Raw genomic sequence first — 18,306 nt, 5'->3', positions numbered from 1 at the left:
TAGTTGTCTTTTGTCACCCTTTCTGTGTGTCTTACAGCGTCAGCCACCTCTTTAGATTAGCTAGATGCAGCCAATGACTTCAGAATTACAACACGTGGCTAGGGATTGCAGACTCAAATGAGGCATGCAATACTAGGAACAAGGTAGAAAATCTGTAGTCACTACTATGAATAGATCCATGACCCTTTCTAATTCTTGGCTTTCCTGCACCATCTAAAACTAAGCTGCTATCCTCTCTTTTTCTTTCTGCTTTGTGAAAGAAAATCTGAAGGGGTGTGCATGTGTTCATGTATTTAGGTTTTGTTTTGTTTGTTGTTTTGTCCTGTGCTCTTGGGTTTTCTTTAGAAAGACATTGGGAACAGGCTTATGCCAGCATTCAAGACCCCCTCCAAGATACCATATTCAGATGTCAACATTGGCCGGGGCACTGCACATCCACCTCGTTGGACATCCGACAGCACTGTGGCAGAGGTGACTAGTATTCAGCTGGAATTTAGGGAGCTCTCTCGTCTCACTGGAGATGAGAAATTCCAGGTATGGAAGAATCAGCTGATATTTTTCTCTTTTTCCACCTGTCTATAGCTCCACCACCGACACTCCATCAATACACGTGGTCTCTGTAGTCTGTAAGTGATGGTAAATGAGTTGAGAAACTTTAGATGAGGGAAGGAATAGAAACTAAGTAATTCCAATTATTTTCTTAGATACCAAAAAGTAATAGTGGAGGTAAATTATTTTTCTCCCTCAGAAACAGCTTTTGATTAAAAACAAACAAAAAGCTCACAGCAAAACTAATCCACAACAAAACCCACTCCCCCCCCCCCCCCGCCCCCAGTTGTTATCATTGGTATTTTTGTTTGACGCTAGGTTGTCAGGGTTTGAAAAAATAAGTCTCCCCCTAAACAGGGGACTGTGAAACTGTGCCTTGCTTAATGTTGTTAGAATTCTGTGTGCGGTTTCTTGATGCCATTACCTAAATGCAATGAACAAAACCTTGGTGTTGCATCCAGGGAGCTAAAATGTGATTCACTAGATAAGGGTCTCACAGCAGGTCACAGTGTAAGGAAGAGTTAGCTGAAATAAAAATAATTCCAGGGAAAAGAATACTTTCCACCCTTCATTTTGTTTGGCAATGTTGTTTTACTGTTGTAAACTGTATCCATAGCTCAAGTTTTGAAGAGTGCAGTTATTTAAAGAAATTATAGCTACTGCATGATTCGTGTAGTTTATTTTAGCCGGACTTCTACTTTGTAAATATGAGTAAGTGAGGTCATAGTCTCGTGCCGTAGTACTGGCTTTTGAGTGGGCTTACGTGAAGGAATGGAAATAGTTATAATTCTTTCAGAGTACTTAAATGTACCCAGAACAACATGTTTTGCAAGCCAGAAAGTTTGCAACCCTGTATTTAATATATTGCACAAGCTGAACTTGATGTTCCTGATGCTAATTTGAGGAAGAATATTTAAAGATTTGTCATCAGCCTGAAGTTACTAGCCACAGTTTTGTGTATCATTCCTACCTGTAACTTATGTTTGCTATATTCTTTCTTTTAGAAAGCTGTAGAAGAGGTGATGAAGCATGTTCACACCCTCTCAGGGAAAAATGATGGACTAGTGCCTATGTTCATAAACACCAATAGCGGGCAGTTCACTCACTTGGGTGTCTATACTCTGGGAGCCAGAGCTGACAGCTACTATGAGTATTTACTCAAGCAATGGATTCAGGGTGGGAAAAAAGAAAATGAGTAAGTTCTTTCCACTTCTCATATTGATGTGAGAATTATGTGAGCTGTAAAACTTTCTGGTTTAGTTTGCTGCTTAAAGAGAAATAATGTAAGTGCCCAATAGCTGACTGAAAATATCACTGTTTTAAAAGCAAGCTAAGCAAGAAATAAGGACCTGTGGTAACTTGATATAAAAACAGTGTGAGTTAGGCTTAGTCGTGGAACTTCTCTTCAGAAAACTGTTCTTCCTCAGCACATCAGATGTGAGGAGTGTTATAGACAGGAGAAGAGAATGAAGTCTTTGCAGTAGATGGGGGGTGTAATTAGACACTTCTGAAATATTGATAATACTTCGTTTCACCAACAATGTCTATGTTTTCTCTGAGCTTGTTAGGGAAAGGTGAATCCTACAGGATGGTTGAGGTGGGAGATTTAATCCATAAGGAATAACTTTCCTCAGAAATAAGAGGAGGCTGAAGTTTGACGTTTGTGTAAACTTTGCTTTTGGTCTCTTAAGTTTCTCTTACCTGCACTGGATAGGTGGAAGAGAACATTTGCAAGGAGCAGAGGAACTAGAGATGCTGGAAAACAAGGCTTCTGCCAAAACAAGACAAAAAATCTAAGCAGTTTTTATCTGCTTATAAGCCAGTTATGTTGGACTTGTTCATGGGTTTAATGCATATAGAGCGATAACATGCCTCTCTGAGGCTTGTCTTTATATCAGCAGGTGCATCTATACAAAGGAAGTAAATGGAATCTGGTTACTGCCTAGAAACAGTTGGGGATATGTTCTCTTTAATACTTTAAATTTAGAGTTTACTTAAAGTAAACCCAATATTCCTACATGGTAGTGATAACTTAACTAATTAATGTCCATTTGATGGTGACTTGAAGACGTTTTGTCAATCTTCACATTTGATTAAATACTGTTCTTGAGACTGAAATAATTGTCTCCAAAAGGATTGAGCTGAACATCAGCTGTGATTAAATGTGTTTTGACTGCATGTATGTGAGCCAACTGGGAATGATTTTAATTCACAGACTGTTGGAAGACTATATGAGAGCCATAGAAGGAGTGAAAAAGCATCTTCTTCAGCGATCAGAACCCAAGAAGCTTACTTTTGTAGGAGAGCTTGCTCATGGCCATTTCAGTGCCAAGATGGTAAGAAGTACAACTGCATTTAAAAAAACAACAAAAGAAAACAGAAAAACCACCACCACGAAAAAAATCAACATATGGACAGGGAAAGCTGCTTTTTCTGTCTTTCCTCTTTCCCCCCTTCAAAGAAAAAAACTCAGGAGAAAAAGAAAAAAAAGCCCAGACTATATATAGCCAGTGTGATGGCAGTACTTTGTAGATACTAGTCACCTGTGCAAACCAGGGGCCTTCCCTTTGGGTTAATCTAGGAAATCCACTTCTGTTCCTGTAAGACTGGACATTCTGGTGCTGGAGTCAAACTTTCTTTCTCTCTCCTCCCCTTCCCCTTTTTTGATCATAAAATTCCAGTACCTGAAACTGTTGAGGTAATGCCTTTTCTGTGTATTATTTATTTTCCGTAATTCAATATGTGTGGACCCTTACACACCTGGCTTTTCAGGTTTACCTTCAAAAGAAACAGGTGATCTAATACTGTATTACTGGGTCAAAAAAACCCAAAAAAACCCAACCTGATAATTTTGGAGGATTCTGTCCATTTGTGATACTTGTTTCTTTTCCTACATGTACAGTTATTGAGTAAAAAGTATGCTGCTTGCCAGTGGGGCAGATTGGTTGACCTTAACTCCCTGCTCTTAATTTGTGCATTCGTACTCTTTAGAATGCGTTTTAGGATCTTTCAGTTAAAGATCTTGTGTAAGTGCAGGTAAAGCATGTGTGTATGTGGCCTTTTTTTAAGATGAGTGGTGTATTATTAAATTATGTGTAGCCTTATACATACTTTTTCGATTCCTGAAGTGAGCTTTAGTGAGTTCTTTGACTTGGTTGGTTTATTGGTGTAGCATTTTTGAGATGTTCAGTTCTGTTTTTCAGCAAGTGCTTCTTGCATTTGAATTTCCCAAATGCTTTGCAAACCGGCTGTGAGTGGGGCTGGAGTCTGGGTTTTGGGTAAAGGGGCTCCCTTTTCCCAAGATATGACAGAGTTTAATTCGGACAGATAGATTTGGCTTAGATTTCTGCATGTGTCAGTACACTTGCTTCTGTTCCAGGGAGGAGTTTTGGTATTTGATCAGTTATTATTGGGTGAAAGGCTTGACAGGAATCTCACCCTGGCCAGCTGGAGAAGGGGCTGTTTGTCTCCTGTGTCTGTGTTGACAGTCTCCACACTCAACCATTTCCTTTAGGACTGGACAAAGCTTTTAAAGGTCCATACAGGTGCTGCTTGTCCACCAGAGTTTTTACTATTTTTGGATGATGAGACATGAGATTTCATTCTGAATGGTAAGAATTATTTGAAATTCCATATGTGACATTAATCTGCAGTTCTTACATTCAGAGTATCAGTGGTGGATTAGCCCCTGAAGGAGGACAGTCAGTCTTGTATTGCAAATTGAATATTTGGGCATTTTATACAACCTGTTTTCTGATGTGTTCTTCAACTGACTTTGACAGTTGAGGTTTTTTTGAAATTTAACTAAATTATGTTCCACAGTTCTTGAAGTAACACCACTCCTCTTGTTCTTTGAACAAATTGTTTGCTGTAGCAACTAAAAGCTGAGCAAGAACATCTCTGCAGTCTTTTCATTGCTGCTGTTCTGTTTTGGGAAAGCAAGCAGAAATACTCTTTACACGATCGTCCTCAGGTGCCCCTCTTCCATATATGCATGAAGAACCAGTGATATTTTGTTCAAGGTGCCTGGTATCCATGGCATTCAGCTGGCAGTAAACAAGAGTCTTGGAGGGCTAGTGGTGAGAATGGGAACCAGCTGTATCCCAGAGTTTAGAAAAATCATGCTCTTGCTTCTTTGGTGCTTTATAGACATGAGGGGTAAAAAATTGCTATTACCCTAAATAATAGAGTTTCAAGAAAGGGGCAAGCTTCCAGGCAGAAGTATGCTTGAAGGCTTATCAGTGTTTTCCAGTTGTGTCAGTGAGTCTAACGGTCTTTGCACAGATGTTACCTCTCTTGCAGTAATGCTAAGGTGATTATTTCAGAATGAAGAAAATCTCCTTCAGCTGACCTCTCCCCTTTCTCCAAAGCTTTGTTTTCTGTGGCTGACTCCCATCTCTGTACCATTTTAAGTTTAAAATTAAATTCAGATGGTCAGTTTGTCCCTTTAGGTGTGTCTATTGAGAAACCTTTAGGTGATTCTGCCCACCCCCCCTTCAGGAGCTGGTATGTAATGTGTGCCAAAAACCACACTCTTCTTCCTTGCCCTGTCCTGGCACCTTTTTTTCAAGAACTTTACATAAACCCAGTGTCTTGTACATTTTCCAAATTAATGGTGTCTCTAATAACACTGCCTGCCTTATGCTATATTACATCAGATTGTTAAAATGTTACCCTGAAGTTCTTGGTACCTGAAATGTGTTTTGAAGAAGAGAAAGAATTAAAAAAAAAGACACACACATAGGGACACAGAGGCACACACAACAAACAGGTATTCACGTATCATTTTTTCCACAGTAAGAGTTGTCTTGTCTTGCAGGATCACTTGGTTTGCTTTTTGCCTGGTACTTTGGCACTGGGAGCACACAATGGATTGACTGCTGATCATATGAAATTGGCTGAAGCCCTTATAGAAACCTGTTACCAGATGTATGCTCAAGTAGAGACAGGCCTGAGTCCGGAGATCGTGCACTTCAATCTTCATGCGCAAAAGGGCCACAAAGATGTGGAAATTAAGGTGAACAGATAGCTGGCCTGAACTGTAACTGTGATTCTTTTGTGTCTCTATTCTGCTGTTGAAACTGCCAGCCGGGTATTGGTGATGTGCTCTGTGGAGCAGCTTGTTGTTTTGCTGCCTCGCTAGTCTAGGTGTATCCTAGCCTTTGTTTTTAATTAATCTTGTAGTGTATTTAGAAGCTGTTACGCATACTGAACTCTTTGGAATAGGTGGAGATGGGAATTGCTGTTTTTCTTCCTGCTTGTGTCCTTGAGGAAATTCCCTGTCTGATTATTCTTGCCTTTTTGTTGTTTTTTTGTGGTTTTTTTTTTTGTTTTTTGTTTTTTGTTTTTGTTTTCTCTTCCAGCCTGCAGACAGGCACAACTTACTGCGACCAGAAACTGTGGAAAGCCTTTTTTATATGTATAGATTCACTGGTGATAAGAAATATCAAGACTGGGGCTGGGAAATCTTGCAGAATTTCAATAAATATACACGGGTAAGGTCAACTTATAATCGCCTTGTTTCTGTCAGGACTGTATTAGCTCACTTGCTCTCTAACAAGAACTTTGGAAACCTGTTATCTTTCAAGAGTCATCAGGTACCTGTGGGGAAATTTGCAAGAACACACAATAAAATTCAGTTTATGCGGTGCCTTACAGTTTGAGATACGCTTAGTGCGTTCAGGGAAAGAACTTTCATTACATTGCTTAAAAAGTAAAATGCAGAAGCTGTACACAAACTACCGAAATGTCTCTGCTTCTTCTTGGAAGCCGTTAGGATCTCTGCTGTTACGTTTTTTAGAATTTAGAAGCTGAGAAGGACCTGGCTGGATTGAAGGAACCCTTTGGTTAAAGTTGGGAAAAAAATAAATAGTGCCATGAAATGGCATTAATGCTTTAATTGAGGGGGTTTTGTATTCATTCTGACTACAGTGCTCATGGAGATATCACTCTGATATGCTGTAAAAGTGCGGCCTAGATGCCAGTGGTCATTAAATATCCATGGTCTGCTCTTAAGAGGAAATAGGTATGGTACTTTGAGCAAGTCAAATGTGGAAATTGCACTACTTTCTCTACATTTGTCCAGAAACTTCAAGGGGATGCTCTTTGTGGTACCTTTTTAAATTAAGCATATGGACATTTAACTTCATTTTATCCTCCTTGTGGTTTCTTTTAAAAAACAATGAGATTTTTTTTCATAACTGAAGTTTTATATGTGAACGAAAACCAAGACTGAAATGAAAAACATGCTGATCTGTTTCTTAGCACTTACTATTTCCAAGTGCATCTGGATGTTAAGAAGTAAAAGTAATTTATTTTAGTATATTGAAATATAAAAAAAATCTGCTTTTTTTTTTTTTTTGGCACAGGTTCCTACAGGTGGTTATACTTCCATTAACAACGTCCAGAATCCCAGTAATCCAGAGCCACGTGATAAGATGGAGAGCTTCTTCCTTGGGGAAACACTCAAATACATGTTTCTGCTGTTTTCAGACGACATAGACTTAATCAACCTTGACAAATATGTATTTAACACAGAAGCTCATCCACTCCCTATCTGGGTGTCAGCATAGACTGGGTGTCAGTAGATCTTCTAGTGGCATTTTTATCTTCAAGTCCCTATACTTTTCAGGGTTTGAGGAGAGATGCTATATTGCACCTTTTTTTTGGCTTAAACAAATGAAACCTTTGGGGGAAGCATCTCTGGTTTGGAGAACTCATGTCAGTCTTAAATCTAATCCCTGGTTCTGGGACAGACAAGCTGTGCCATACTGAGCTGGTTTTCCTGGTATTGATGATGAGGTTCAGAGAACAGAGGTGTGGACCATGACATTCATGGGGCTCTGGAGAACCAGAATGCACTCACATCAGTCTTACTAAATGCTCATTAAATATCAGGAATGCAGCAAGTAGTCTTACAGCACAGGATTGTTCCTGGAAAGAAGGAGTAAGCCTACAGGTTTCTGGTTTATTCTGGATTTGCTGAAACACACTGTTCCTTCGTAAGACTGTGTGGTGTTTCAGGTGTTCAGAGGAATAAACAAAGAAGTGTAATGTCCCAGGTAGAAGCAAAGCTGTCAGTATTGCTCCTGATACTCTGATGTCATTCCAAACTACCGAGCTATGCTGCATCACGTTAGAAGAAGGAAGTGGCAGCAAAGCATCTGTTGTACAGTGTCTTAGTTTTATAGAGCACTTTGAACAATCTGTTGAAGCTGTATCTGAAATGAATGATGGAAAAGAATTTGCTGCTGGTTTGGCTCAAAGTGGTATATAATTTTGTAGAGGTATTGCAGTTTTTTAACTTATCTGCAGGAATGCAGGAGATAATGTGAAACGCAAGTGAAACTACACATACATTTTATATATTATTTGCATCAGTTAGACTCAGGTATTCTGACTGAAAGCTGCTTTCTGAGGTTGGGCACTGGGAAAGCTTGTGAGCACATTAGGTATAATTCTAAGTCAGCCTTCTTCCATCCTTTCCTGTCCAGATACTGCATTGTAAGGTGGTTGTTGACTCAAAACAAGTGTACAAATGTACAGCAAAGTTCACCTTCTTCATAATTTTTTGGACTGTGGAGAAATTTTTTTTCCCCCCTTAGGAGTACTCTGGGTAGAATTATTTTCATTGATAGTATTAAAAGCAAGCAATCTAAACGTATTGCAAGAATTCCTGGTCCCAAATAGAATTAGTGAAATCTGTTCAGTTGCTCAAAGACAAAGCAGACCCTTTTTTTTTTTTTTTGGCAGGAATCTTATGGGAGCCCTGGGATCTTTCATTTTTATATGTGCAAATAGATTTTAAACCATGAATTTGGAAATCTGCTTTCTATAGTGCTTTTCCTTTTGGAAAAGCTACTTGTAGCTACTTGGACAGTCCTGTATCCGCCAGTAAGTTCTCAGAAATGTCCTTGTTCATATTTCTGAAAGAGGTTGTTCTCACCAAAATGTTCTTTCCCCTCACATTAATGGGAGCAATGGGAAGTACGCAGGCGTGTGGTAGTGACAGTGAGGTACAGTCCCCTCCAAATCTAGGGCTGTGAAGTGGAACTAATGAAATCTGACTGTAATGGTTAATTTTTCAGTGGCTGAGGGGGTACATGTATTTTATAGTATTTGTAAAGGAAGATGCATCTTTATTTGTTTTATGCTGATCAGTTCTGTTCGCTGGAGTCAGAAGCTGGGACCACTATTTAAGTGTTTTAAAGAATATTTATCATTCCATGTACAATGATGGCTTACGGAAACGGACAAATTTTACAAACTATTTAAATGCACCTTTTTCTGTCATCAAAGAGACCCTGGGATTTGCAAGACATGACAAAGTTTGTGCACAGTGTTCATGTTCCTCCAGTTCACCTGCCACCAGTAACCCTGGAAATTAGTTTCTCACTTACATGTGCAGTGGAATCCAGTAGCTGTAGCCTTTTGTCTGCACAACAGATTTGCTCCTAAGACTTTTGTTTTCTTTGACATAACAGTAAAGAAGGAAAATGCTGTTGAAATGTGGGAGGAAACACCTTCATTGTTAATGCTTGTGGAGTAGGTTTCTGTTTTTGAGGAGCTGAGCCTTGGCTAAAAGCTGAAGGCTTTAAAACTGGAGACAAAGAAAAAAAAAAGATAACTTCAGTGAGACTATTCAGGTCCAGCTGAATTGTGTTGCTTTGGCCTTGTGCCTTCAATTGAAGCTGGGATTGAACCTTTAGTTAATGACTTTGCTATGGATTGTAAAACTTCTGCTGCTGTTTCACCTAGACGGCAGCCCTACTGAGGAAACAAAGACATTTCTTAGAAAGTGGAACACATAAATGTTCACCAAAAGTCTTCTGTTGTTGAAGTCTTATGCTAGTCTTAATGTAATTGACTCTACAAATGGGACTGTGGGAGTCTGTATTATAATTGTTTTGCCTTACGATTGGCAATAGTCCATTTCATAATGAGTTAAAGGAAGGAGAGAATAATAAATCATCACTTTCCCAAACACACTTCTTGTCTTAGCTGAGCCTGTTGGTCCAACTGATTTCTTTTCTACCTAATTCTTCCTGGGAAATGGAATCTCTTTGCAAAGTGCGGCTTTACTGTCCTCATCCTTTAAATCTGAAGTTAAGATTGTTCAGCTCTATATTTGAGAGCAAATGTTTGTTTCAAACTCCTGTATCACATGTGAAATGGCACAAACCAAAACGATAAAAGCTTATCAGCTTCTTCCTGTTCTTTTGCAAAGGTCTTTTTAACTGCTTACTTATTGTTACTTCCTTAACATAGTATGTTTTGTCATCAGATTAGTCTCGGAGCTTCACAGCCCGTCACGATTCCACTGTGTGCTCCCACAGCACAACAGAAGTTTTGCAAGTCTTTGAGAAGTTTTCTTTTGAGCACTCTGGGGTTCTTTGAGCCAAAGCCTTAACTGCAGGGTCTGTAATCCATTTTGGTATTTCAGCTTACCGGTACACTTCTGATGCTTGAGTCAAATGTTGCAGAAAGGCCATCTCTTCTGTCCTTTTGCACAAAGAGCTGTCCTGGTTTCTCTCCAAGAGCTTGAATGCCTTGCCTAATTAAAACAAAAAAGAAAAAAAACTCATCCCCACCCAGCTATACTGTTCGCTTATGCTTTCACTGAGAAACAGAGATGGGTATGGGCACAGCCACGGAGTGCTGCACAGCTGTAGGACTTGGAAGTCTCACACGCTGGGCTTTAAGCCATAGCTCAGAAAGAAACACTTGTTTGCTCGGAGAAAATTCAGTAGGTGGATGGGGCCACAGTTAGCATCTCATCTCGGAACTTTTTGAGAACTTAAGTCTGTCTCACTACAGGTCGTAGAAATTGGCAGTTCTGCAAGGTCTGAGGCATTGGCTGGCAGGAGCCGCTCTGCATTTCACATGGCTTTCTGGTCACAGGGTTTTCAACCTTCCATGCCAAGCTCAGATACAGCTGTATTTACTTGTCCAAATACTAGGCAAAGAATCTGCTTTGTTTCTTATACCAGTGTGACAGGGCAGTGATGAGGGATGCAGACAGGATAGGTTTTTGTAACTAACGTGTTTGCAGTTGCGAATTTCTCTTGCCCTTTTCCTGCAGCTGTGAACTCCTCGAAAGAACCCTACAGGCAGTTCAGCTCCCAGTTTCCAGTGTCACACTTGGTATATTTAACAAGACCAGTAAAAATGACGTGCCAGGGTAGTTCCATGATGCTGTCTGGCAAGTTTGTTGCTTCAACAGAAGGGTTGAGGGTTTCCTGACTTTGGATTGAGGAAGAGTGGCTTGGGGTTTTTTTGTCTCTGAAGTATTGCTAGAACTTGCTGTCAAAGTCTGGAGGTCTCAGCTTCCATTAAAATCCAACCCCAAGTTCTTCAGAAATGGATGACTTGGGCTTGCCAGGAGAACCTGCTGATTTGCATGATCAGTTTTCAAGCTCTGACTTAAAGGCATGTGACCAGAGAGGCATTTCTGACTGTTTTGTGCCATGTTCGCATCTTGATCATACTCCTTGTGCTGGTACGTGATGATAGACTAAACAAGCCTTTTCTCACCAGCCCTGCTGGTACAGATCTCAAGCCAGCATGGGGGCTCCACCCATGGATGGGGCCTTGGGTCACTTTGCTCACGCTCCATTTTCCTTTTGTGTTCCCTGAAGTTCAGCCACAAGCGAGTTCCAGTGATTGGCAAGAGCAGTGACTGCTGCTGCTGGGCTCTTCCCTTCGGCTTGGAGAGCACCGCACAGCCAGGGTTTTCCGCTTGGATCCCATTCTTCCACACCCAAGGCTTCAAAAGGTTTTGGATGTTTGTGGCATTGGCTTCAGAGTTCTGCCACAGTTCCTGAAGCCTCTTTGTAATTCTTTTCAGTGCTGCTCATCTATCTTCTGTGTGGAAGTCCATGAATATTTTGTTTATCTGTTTGCCATAGTATCTGAAAGCTTTTAGTTCATTCTTTCGTATAAATCAAACCACTTGTGGCCCTCCCACTATGTGGATTCCTTTGGGGCAAGTACAATCTGCAAGAGGAAAACGAGCTCAGTATAGTCCGTTGTAAGAGGATTAAAGCACTCTTACCTTTCTGGAAGGTCAGAAGACACCTGGGCCTCTGCCCACAGGCATGAAACAAGCCACTGGGCGAAGGTGGTGCAGATTGCCTTCCAAAAGACTCACGCTGAATGTGGTGGGGTTGGTTTAATTAGGGTGCCTGCTTGCTACGAGCTAAGGATGCTGCTAGAAAGGTAACATAAGCCAGATGTCATCCTGTCTGCAGGCATGTCTTCACCATCTGCTTTTTCTAACGTGGTGCTATTCCTGAATAATTGCTGGGGTACAGCAAATCTAAATTCAGGAAAGTGGGGGGGTATGTCTGTGGGCATGGAGGCTGAATACCAGATGCTAGCGTCTCAGCAAGGCTGGAAGCGGCAGCATTGAGGAGCCAGGGTTTCAGCAACAAGGCTGAAGCCTGGCCAGTGTTGAGCAAAAAGGATGGGGACAGCTCTTGGCAGAGGTTTTCATCAGCACAAATAGAGATGATACGGGTCTCGTTGAGGGTGTAGGTCCACTAACAGTCTTAAAACATTTTTCTTTGGGGACTGGAGTTTGACTAATCGTGTCTTCCATTTGTTGTCCTTCATTTGTACATATCTCAAAGATTTGATAAAGGGACTTCATCTGTTCCTGCCTCCGCCCCGTGCTCCTCAGCGGGGGCTGGGGAGCAGCAGCTTTGACTTTTTGTACTTAACAGGGAAGAGGTAAATGGGTCAAAAAACCCCTTTTGTCAGCACCCGAGTGTTGTGCAATAACACCCGTGACTGGCATGGGAACCCATCGTGCTGCAATGGCAGGCAGGACCCAGCCACACAAATACTTGGTGCAGCGCTTGGTCTTTGAGCAGTGTAACAAGCTGAAGCCAACGCTGTGACTTTGCCTGTGTAATGTAAACCTCTGATGACCTGGGAGGCTTCTCTGCTAAGCCATAAAATCATTGTAATGGATCAACTGAGGCATCCAGTTGATTACTAGGATTTAATTTTTTTGCAGTTATGCTAGTATTTATTGGTGTAATTCCAGTAGGTAAGGATCCACCTGTTCATGTGCAAAGATGAGTTTACTCCAGCTGGAAAGGTGAGAAGTCTCCTTTTTTTATCTTCTTTGGTTGTACTACCAAGCCATGAAATTATATCACACAGTTTAATAAACCTGTAATTTATTTTAAAAAGATCTGAAGGTGTCTCAAGTGGGTGTGCTTTACTGGTCACTAATACACAGCTCTTGAGTGACAGCACTACACACCGGGATTACTTTGTGTAAATCTCCAGCTCAACAACTGGAAATCTCTTGTGCAAGTTCAAACTAAAAACAAACAAAACCTCCCAAACCCACAGCACTGGATGAGGCTGCTGGAGTTGTTTGGGTTTTTTTTTTTCCAAATTATATATAATTGGTCACACTAGTGGAGTCCCATGTGAACCTGTATAAGTAATGACCGTACCTCTACTTTTCTGCTAGTCATCTTATGCTTACTTTTTGTCTAAAAATAATTTCGCTTCAACCTTACAGTGCCTCATGCAACCATCCTGTTCAGGACAGTGATAATTCTTGGGCCTTCCAGGCAAGCTTTTGTTATTTTCACCATTTATAATGCCTTTTCATTTCCAGCAGGTGAGCATGAAACCCACACAGCGTGGCTGGAGTTTCAGTCAGTCATTTGGCCTTTTGCTTTTCTTTTGATGCTTGATTAGGGGCAGGTGAGACACTTCAGAAAGGTGAATTTCCACCACCGCGGCAGAGGAGAGAACACAGAACACTTTCCCAAAGCAGCACCCACGGCAGGCTGCTCTCCGTGCAGCCTCGCATGCCCAGCAGATGCTGTGGGCACGGACACAGTCACAGCCATCTGTCCGCGGAAGCTCCCAGGTGCTGCTCCCGTGCTCTTTCCAGCCCTGCAGATTTCACCCAGCCGTTGATGATGCTCGCTTCGAGCTTGCGCACTTCTGTGACAGATGGGGGGTCAGCTGGATTGCGGCCTCTAGAGAAAGCAAAGCAGGGGGAGCTGGTCAGGGGGCAGCCGCTCTTTGCCTCTTGCACAGGAAAAGCCAAGCCAGGGAACTGAAGCACAGATTCTCTCTTTTGTACTTTGTGTTTATGTCCTGGAAAACAAGCTATGCTGTCACACCCGCCAGGAGGCTGGGAGGCAGGCTTTGGAGCCCTGAGCTTTCCCTGGCATCGGTGGCTGCTGCCCGCTCCAAGCCTGAGGGCTGATAGTCTAACACCAAGAGACACTGGTCTACTTCGCGTGACTGATGGCTGCAGGCTATCACACCCTTGTGCCAATCCTTGTGCAAGAACATGCTCTAATGCCAGCACGTGAGCTTAGTGCCAAGTTCTGCACAACCCGACATCCCTGAGGGCTGTAGGAGCCCTGCACTGGAGAAGAAGGTTGCTCTTCCAAACAAGCTGGTATCCAGTCCTCCTTAAGTGAAGGATCTCCCTGGTTCCCTGGGCTGTGCCTAGCTGAGATCAAGCACCCAGGGCAGTAAGATTTTTGTCAGCCAAAGCAGAGTTCAGTACTTACCGGAGATCTAGGTGATGAGCGCCTCCTTTAATGGTCAATGCAATTAGTGAAGGGCTGAGGCTGCTGTTGATCTGGAAGGAGAAGGAGCAGAGACAAACTCTCACCAAGTTACCAGGCAGAAATGGACATCAGTTCACAAACTGGAAGGTGAGCTGGGCAGGACTTAGCTAAAGCACAGGAAGAAGTCCTTGGTTCAGCTGATATTGTGTCTTAATGAGCCAAATCAGCTGTCCCAAATGAAGTGAAGCTTCCTCCAGGATGAAAACCTATTCCAGTCCGGGTGGTTTGAAGTAACAGACTCCTTTGGGCTCATGCACCCTAAGCAGCCTGTTCCTCTTGCAGCTGGGATTGCCAAGACAGCCTAAACCAAGGAACTCCTCCATGACAATCAAGAGCTCAACTAACTCAAAATCCTGTTCTGGGTCATTTGGGGGTTTATATTTTAAACTAGAGCTCTGCCACCGCTCTGAAGTGGTGTTGAACCTAAGCCAGAATACGCCCTGGTTCGAGTTGCTTACAGCAACATCTCCCAAAGTACACAGAGACCGGAGACAGCGAGGAGCGCTCGGCTGTCAGCACCCAGCCCGGGTCTCGGCACAGAAAGATGATGGGTTGTGGCTCAGACCCTGGGTCTGCACTAGTGAAGCCACCTTTGCTGCATCAGCGTGCCTGGCTGATGAACACTATTCAATGTGTCCACCATTAATGTCCCGAGGCTCTTGAACGGTTCAGCAGAAAACAGCTGCTTGCAGAAGCTCAAATGGGCTACAGATGAATCCCCAGTGCTGCTTTGGAAGGGAGAGGGGGGCAGTGTATCACCCAGAAAGGCTGCTCTCTGCTTGGTGTGCAGGAGTGCACGTGCTTACCCCACCTCCAGCCCACGGGTCCAAATCTCCATTTGAAAAAATGATGTTGCTTGCACTTTTCAGGTCTGAAATTCAGAGAGAAGACATTTGAGTGGCCTCCTGCCTGCCCATTTATCCAAACGGGTTTGGCTACTGCAACAAACATGGCCAAGAACAGAAAACACAGGAGAAAAAAAATTCTTGGCAGTTTTTTTCGTTTTCCACTTCTTTCTTAAGGAGGTACAGAAAGGTCTGTTTGGCTCAAGTCAGCACAAGGCTGTGACTTTCTGCCAGGACTCGTTATTGCACTGTGCCTGTCCCCACAAAGCTCAGCTGGGCAGAGCCAGGGGACAGGCAGGTGACTACGGGGTGATGCAAAGGAACGAGCAGCCAGCACAACTCACCTCCTCCCCAAAAGTTTGTCCGCAGCCAGTGTGCTCGTGGCTTCACGTGCCATTTGCTCTGACAGTACTGCTCTCGCATGGCCTCCGTGAAGGGCATCTCGGGGAACATGTCAGTCACGTTGTTGCTGTTGAAAGTTAAGTTGATCTCGGTGCAAACCTAAAAGCCATACAAGAGCTGTCACCGGACGGGGGAGAAGCAGGGCAGCCGCTGGAACCTGTTGGTGTGTCTGACAGCTTACCTGGTAGTCCCAGGCCTCAGCGTCCGAGCCGATGCCGCAGCCTGTGGGATCAGCACACGACTGGTACAGCTGGTATATGTCGTAGCACTGCGCTGAGCCGGAGGAGTTGTAAAACACCCCTGCCGGGTGGGAACAGCACAAAGCCAAGCTGTCGGTACCTCTCTGCTGTCTCCCCACCGCCTCCCACCCGGACCTCATGGGCAAGACCAAGCAGCAGGGCAGCTGGCCCAGCTGGGCAAGGCTAGGAGGGGCTGCACCAGCGCTGGATTATGAATCCCAACTTTATGCCAAAGCTTTCACCCTGTCTCCAGCCCAGCTGCACACTACCCTTTGCTTCTGCTGTATCTGCAGGGAGGAAGAGGCTCCCAGGCGCTCCCTGCCATCTCTGCTTGTGCCAAAAGCCGAGCAAGTCTCAGTCACCCTTGGGAGAGCCCAGCCTCCAGTCCCTACGGCACCCAGGAGCCGGCATGCAGGACACGAGCTGAATGCTTCAAATTGAACAGCACACAACTGCCGAGACCTCCCCCTCCGCAGCCCTGAAAGCAGCTGTTGTCCGAACCGACCAGATTCAGTCAAAGACAGGATTTTGTTTGACCGTTGTTCAAGGAGGGAAGGGCGGCATGTGCAGGCTTGCCCAGATAAAAGAGCACCTGACCAGGCAGCGCGTAGCTGGGGAGGCGCTAAGAATGAGCTGTTTTTTGTGTGGATGGGTAGTTACCCGATAGCGAGGAGAAGGAATGCAGCTACACTGGTGGCCATCCGCTGCTGCCAGTGCCACAGCCCACAGGGAAAAACCACAAATGCTGGGGGGTTTGTACAATACCCAGCACCAATGGCTCCGCTTGCAAACAGCCCCACGTGGCTCTGCACGGCACGCAGCGCTCCAAGCACCGAGCGGAGGCTGTTGGGGGGCGGGGGGGAGCCTGCAGCCTTTTGGATGGCTCCGTGGGATGGGCAGATCAGTCCCAGCTCCCTTGAAGCATAAAGTCACTGGTTCAGCTGCAGAAGGCTGCCTGTGAGATGCACTGAGTGCGTGCAGTGAAGGGTCCAGGGGCTGCGCCAGGGTTACACACCTTCCCGAGCGATGCTGCGAGGCTCGCGGGGCAGCTCAGCGAGGCTCGGGTCAGACACCTACCTAGTGAAACTCCTGGAAGGGCTCAGCAGCCTTCGCTCGCAGAGCAAGCTGTGCGATGTGACACTGGAGGCGGAAGGGGTTCGCTTTCCAGCCCACAAGATCATTTTAGCATCAGCAAGTAATTACTGCAAGGTCCTGTTTGTTGGAAACCTGACAAGAGCAGGGAGCCCAGATGGTCACATCCAGCTGAAAGCCATCAGTGCTGCCGGGCTGAGGAATGTTCTCAACTTCATTTACTCCAACAAACTAGACCTCTCACTACAGAATATTGAGGAGACCTTCAAAGCTGCAGAAACCCTCCTGGTTCGGGAGGTGATGAAGCTGTGCTTTCGCTTTCTGGAGGATTGCTTGAACTGTGAGAACTGCTTAGATGTTCTTAACATCGCTAAAAAACTCGGCCCAGCAGAGCTGAGACAGAAAGCCATGTGCTACGTAGGGCAGCACTACAAAGAGATCCTGGCTGATCCTCAGTGCTTGAAAGACCTGGACCGAGAAACCCTTTGTGAAATTTTAGACAGGACCGATGCTGAGGGATGCAGTGAGCTGGAGCTGTTCCGAGCTGCTGTGAGCTGGCTGCAGCATGACTGCACGCGGCTGAAAGACGCAGCAGATATTTTAAGGCGCGTAAGACTCCCCCTCATTCATTTACAGGATCTGCAGAGGTACGTCCAGGAGTTGCCTCTTATGAGGCTGGATCCAGGCTGCCGCCGGTACCTGCGGGAAGCTCTGGATTACCACTCGCAGCTGTATGCCCAGCCGGTCCTGCAGACCCGGAGCACCAACCTCCGCTCCAGTTCCACCATGCTGCTCGTGGCCGGTGGCAGAACCGCCGACAACTGCGTGTGCAGAGAGATGTGGGTCACAGACCAGAGCTGCGGCACCTGGCGCAAGGTCGGGGACCTCTGCGTGCCCCTGTACAACCACTGTGTGGCCGTCATCAATGACTTCCTCTTCGTCATCGGGGGACAGTGCACATTCGATCCCATGGGAAAGCAGCCATCAAACGAGGTAAGGAGACGTAAGAAACCTTTAGCCTTGGGGAAAACAGCAGGGTGAGGAAGGGAGGGAGTCACTCCTCTTGCCCACCGTAGACCTCCCACCTCTATACATCTCTCAGTGCTGCATGCAGTAGTGAAAGCCCTTGGGAATACAGCTTCCAAACTGTCTGGGAAGTAATCAGGTCCTGACCTGGTCTCACCTTGCTCCTACGGTAAACTGCCATCCTAATCTGTACACAACTGCCACAGTGCAGGTTCAGCCAGGTCCACATCAGTCAACCAAGCGACCCCACAAACCCTACCCCTGTTGCTGCTGCCACAGGACTCATGCTCAGGGGGTACGGTTAAAGCCTACCACTTTGCTTAGAACTGCTCCTTTCTTCATTTTGCCCTTGAAAAGCAAATCTCCTTTAGCTCCCAGGACCTTCCCCTTCTACCTGGAGAGTAAAAAGACTTGTGCAGGATTTTACATTTTCTTAGATTGCTTCAGTGAGCTTACTAGAAAAAACATCGTGGTTTTCTTTCTCCTGCTCCCAAGGGGGGCTTATTTCAGCCTTGTACTTAGTTCAACAGCGCCGCTGCA

General features: G+C 44.5%; 2 protein-coding genes and 1 pseudogene across 2 annotated transcripts in view; 2 read left to right on the top strand and 1 right to left on the bottom strand.

Annotated features, from left to right (window-relative positions):
* MAN1B1 (mannosidase alpha class 1B member 1) overlaps positions 1 to 12,748 on the top strand; it is a 23,232-nt gene extending 10,484 nt beyond the window's left edge. Inside the window, exons 8-13 of the mRNA XM_056350792.1 lie at positions 346 to 534; positions 1,554 to 1,744; positions 2,765 to 2,885; positions 5,369 to 5,566; positions 5,913 to 6,044; positions 6,918 to 12,748. Coding sequence (XP_056206767.1) covers positions 346 to 534; positions 1,554 to 1,744; positions 2,765 to 2,885; positions 5,369 to 5,566; positions 5,913 to 6,044; positions 6,918 to 7,121 — 1,035 coding nt within the window. The 3' untranslated portion in view covers positions 7,122 to 12,748. The remainder of the gene's footprint in view (positions 1 to 345; positions 535 to 1,553; positions 1,745 to 2,764; positions 2,886 to 5,368; positions 5,567 to 5,912; positions 6,045 to 6,917) is intronic.
* The window catches only part of DPP7 (dipeptidyl peptidase 7), a 23,217-nt gene continuing 17,628 nt past the window's right edge, over positions 12,718 to 18,306 (bottom strand). Inside the window, exons 9-13 of the mRNA XM_056350793.1 lie at positions 15,591 to 15,709; positions 15,352 to 15,508; positions 14,969 to 15,033; positions 14,103 to 14,173; positions 12,718 to 13,556 (exon numbers count right to left, since the gene is read on the bottom strand). Coding sequence (XP_056206768.1) covers positions 13,415 to 13,556; positions 14,103 to 14,173; positions 14,969 to 15,033; positions 15,352 to 15,508; positions 15,591 to 15,709 — 554 coding nt within the window. The 3' untranslated portion in view covers positions 12,718 to 13,414. The remainder of the gene's footprint in view (positions 13,557 to 14,102; positions 14,174 to 14,968; positions 15,034 to 15,351; positions 15,509 to 15,590; positions 15,710 to 18,306) is intronic.
* Positions 15,716 to 18,306, top strand: part of LOC130154611 (kelch-like protein 9) — a 7,298-nt pseudogene continuing 4,707 nt past the window's right edge.

The sequence above is a fragment of the Falco biarmicus genome, chromosome 9 (assembly GCF_023638135.1).
Source record: "Falco biarmicus isolate bFalBia1 chromosome 9, bFalBia1.pri, whole genome shotgun sequence".
Lineage (NCBI taxonomy): Eukaryota > Metazoa > Chordata > Aves > Falconiformes > Falconidae > Falco > Falco biarmicus.
This window is presented reverse-complemented; position numbering and strand designations above follow the sequence as displayed.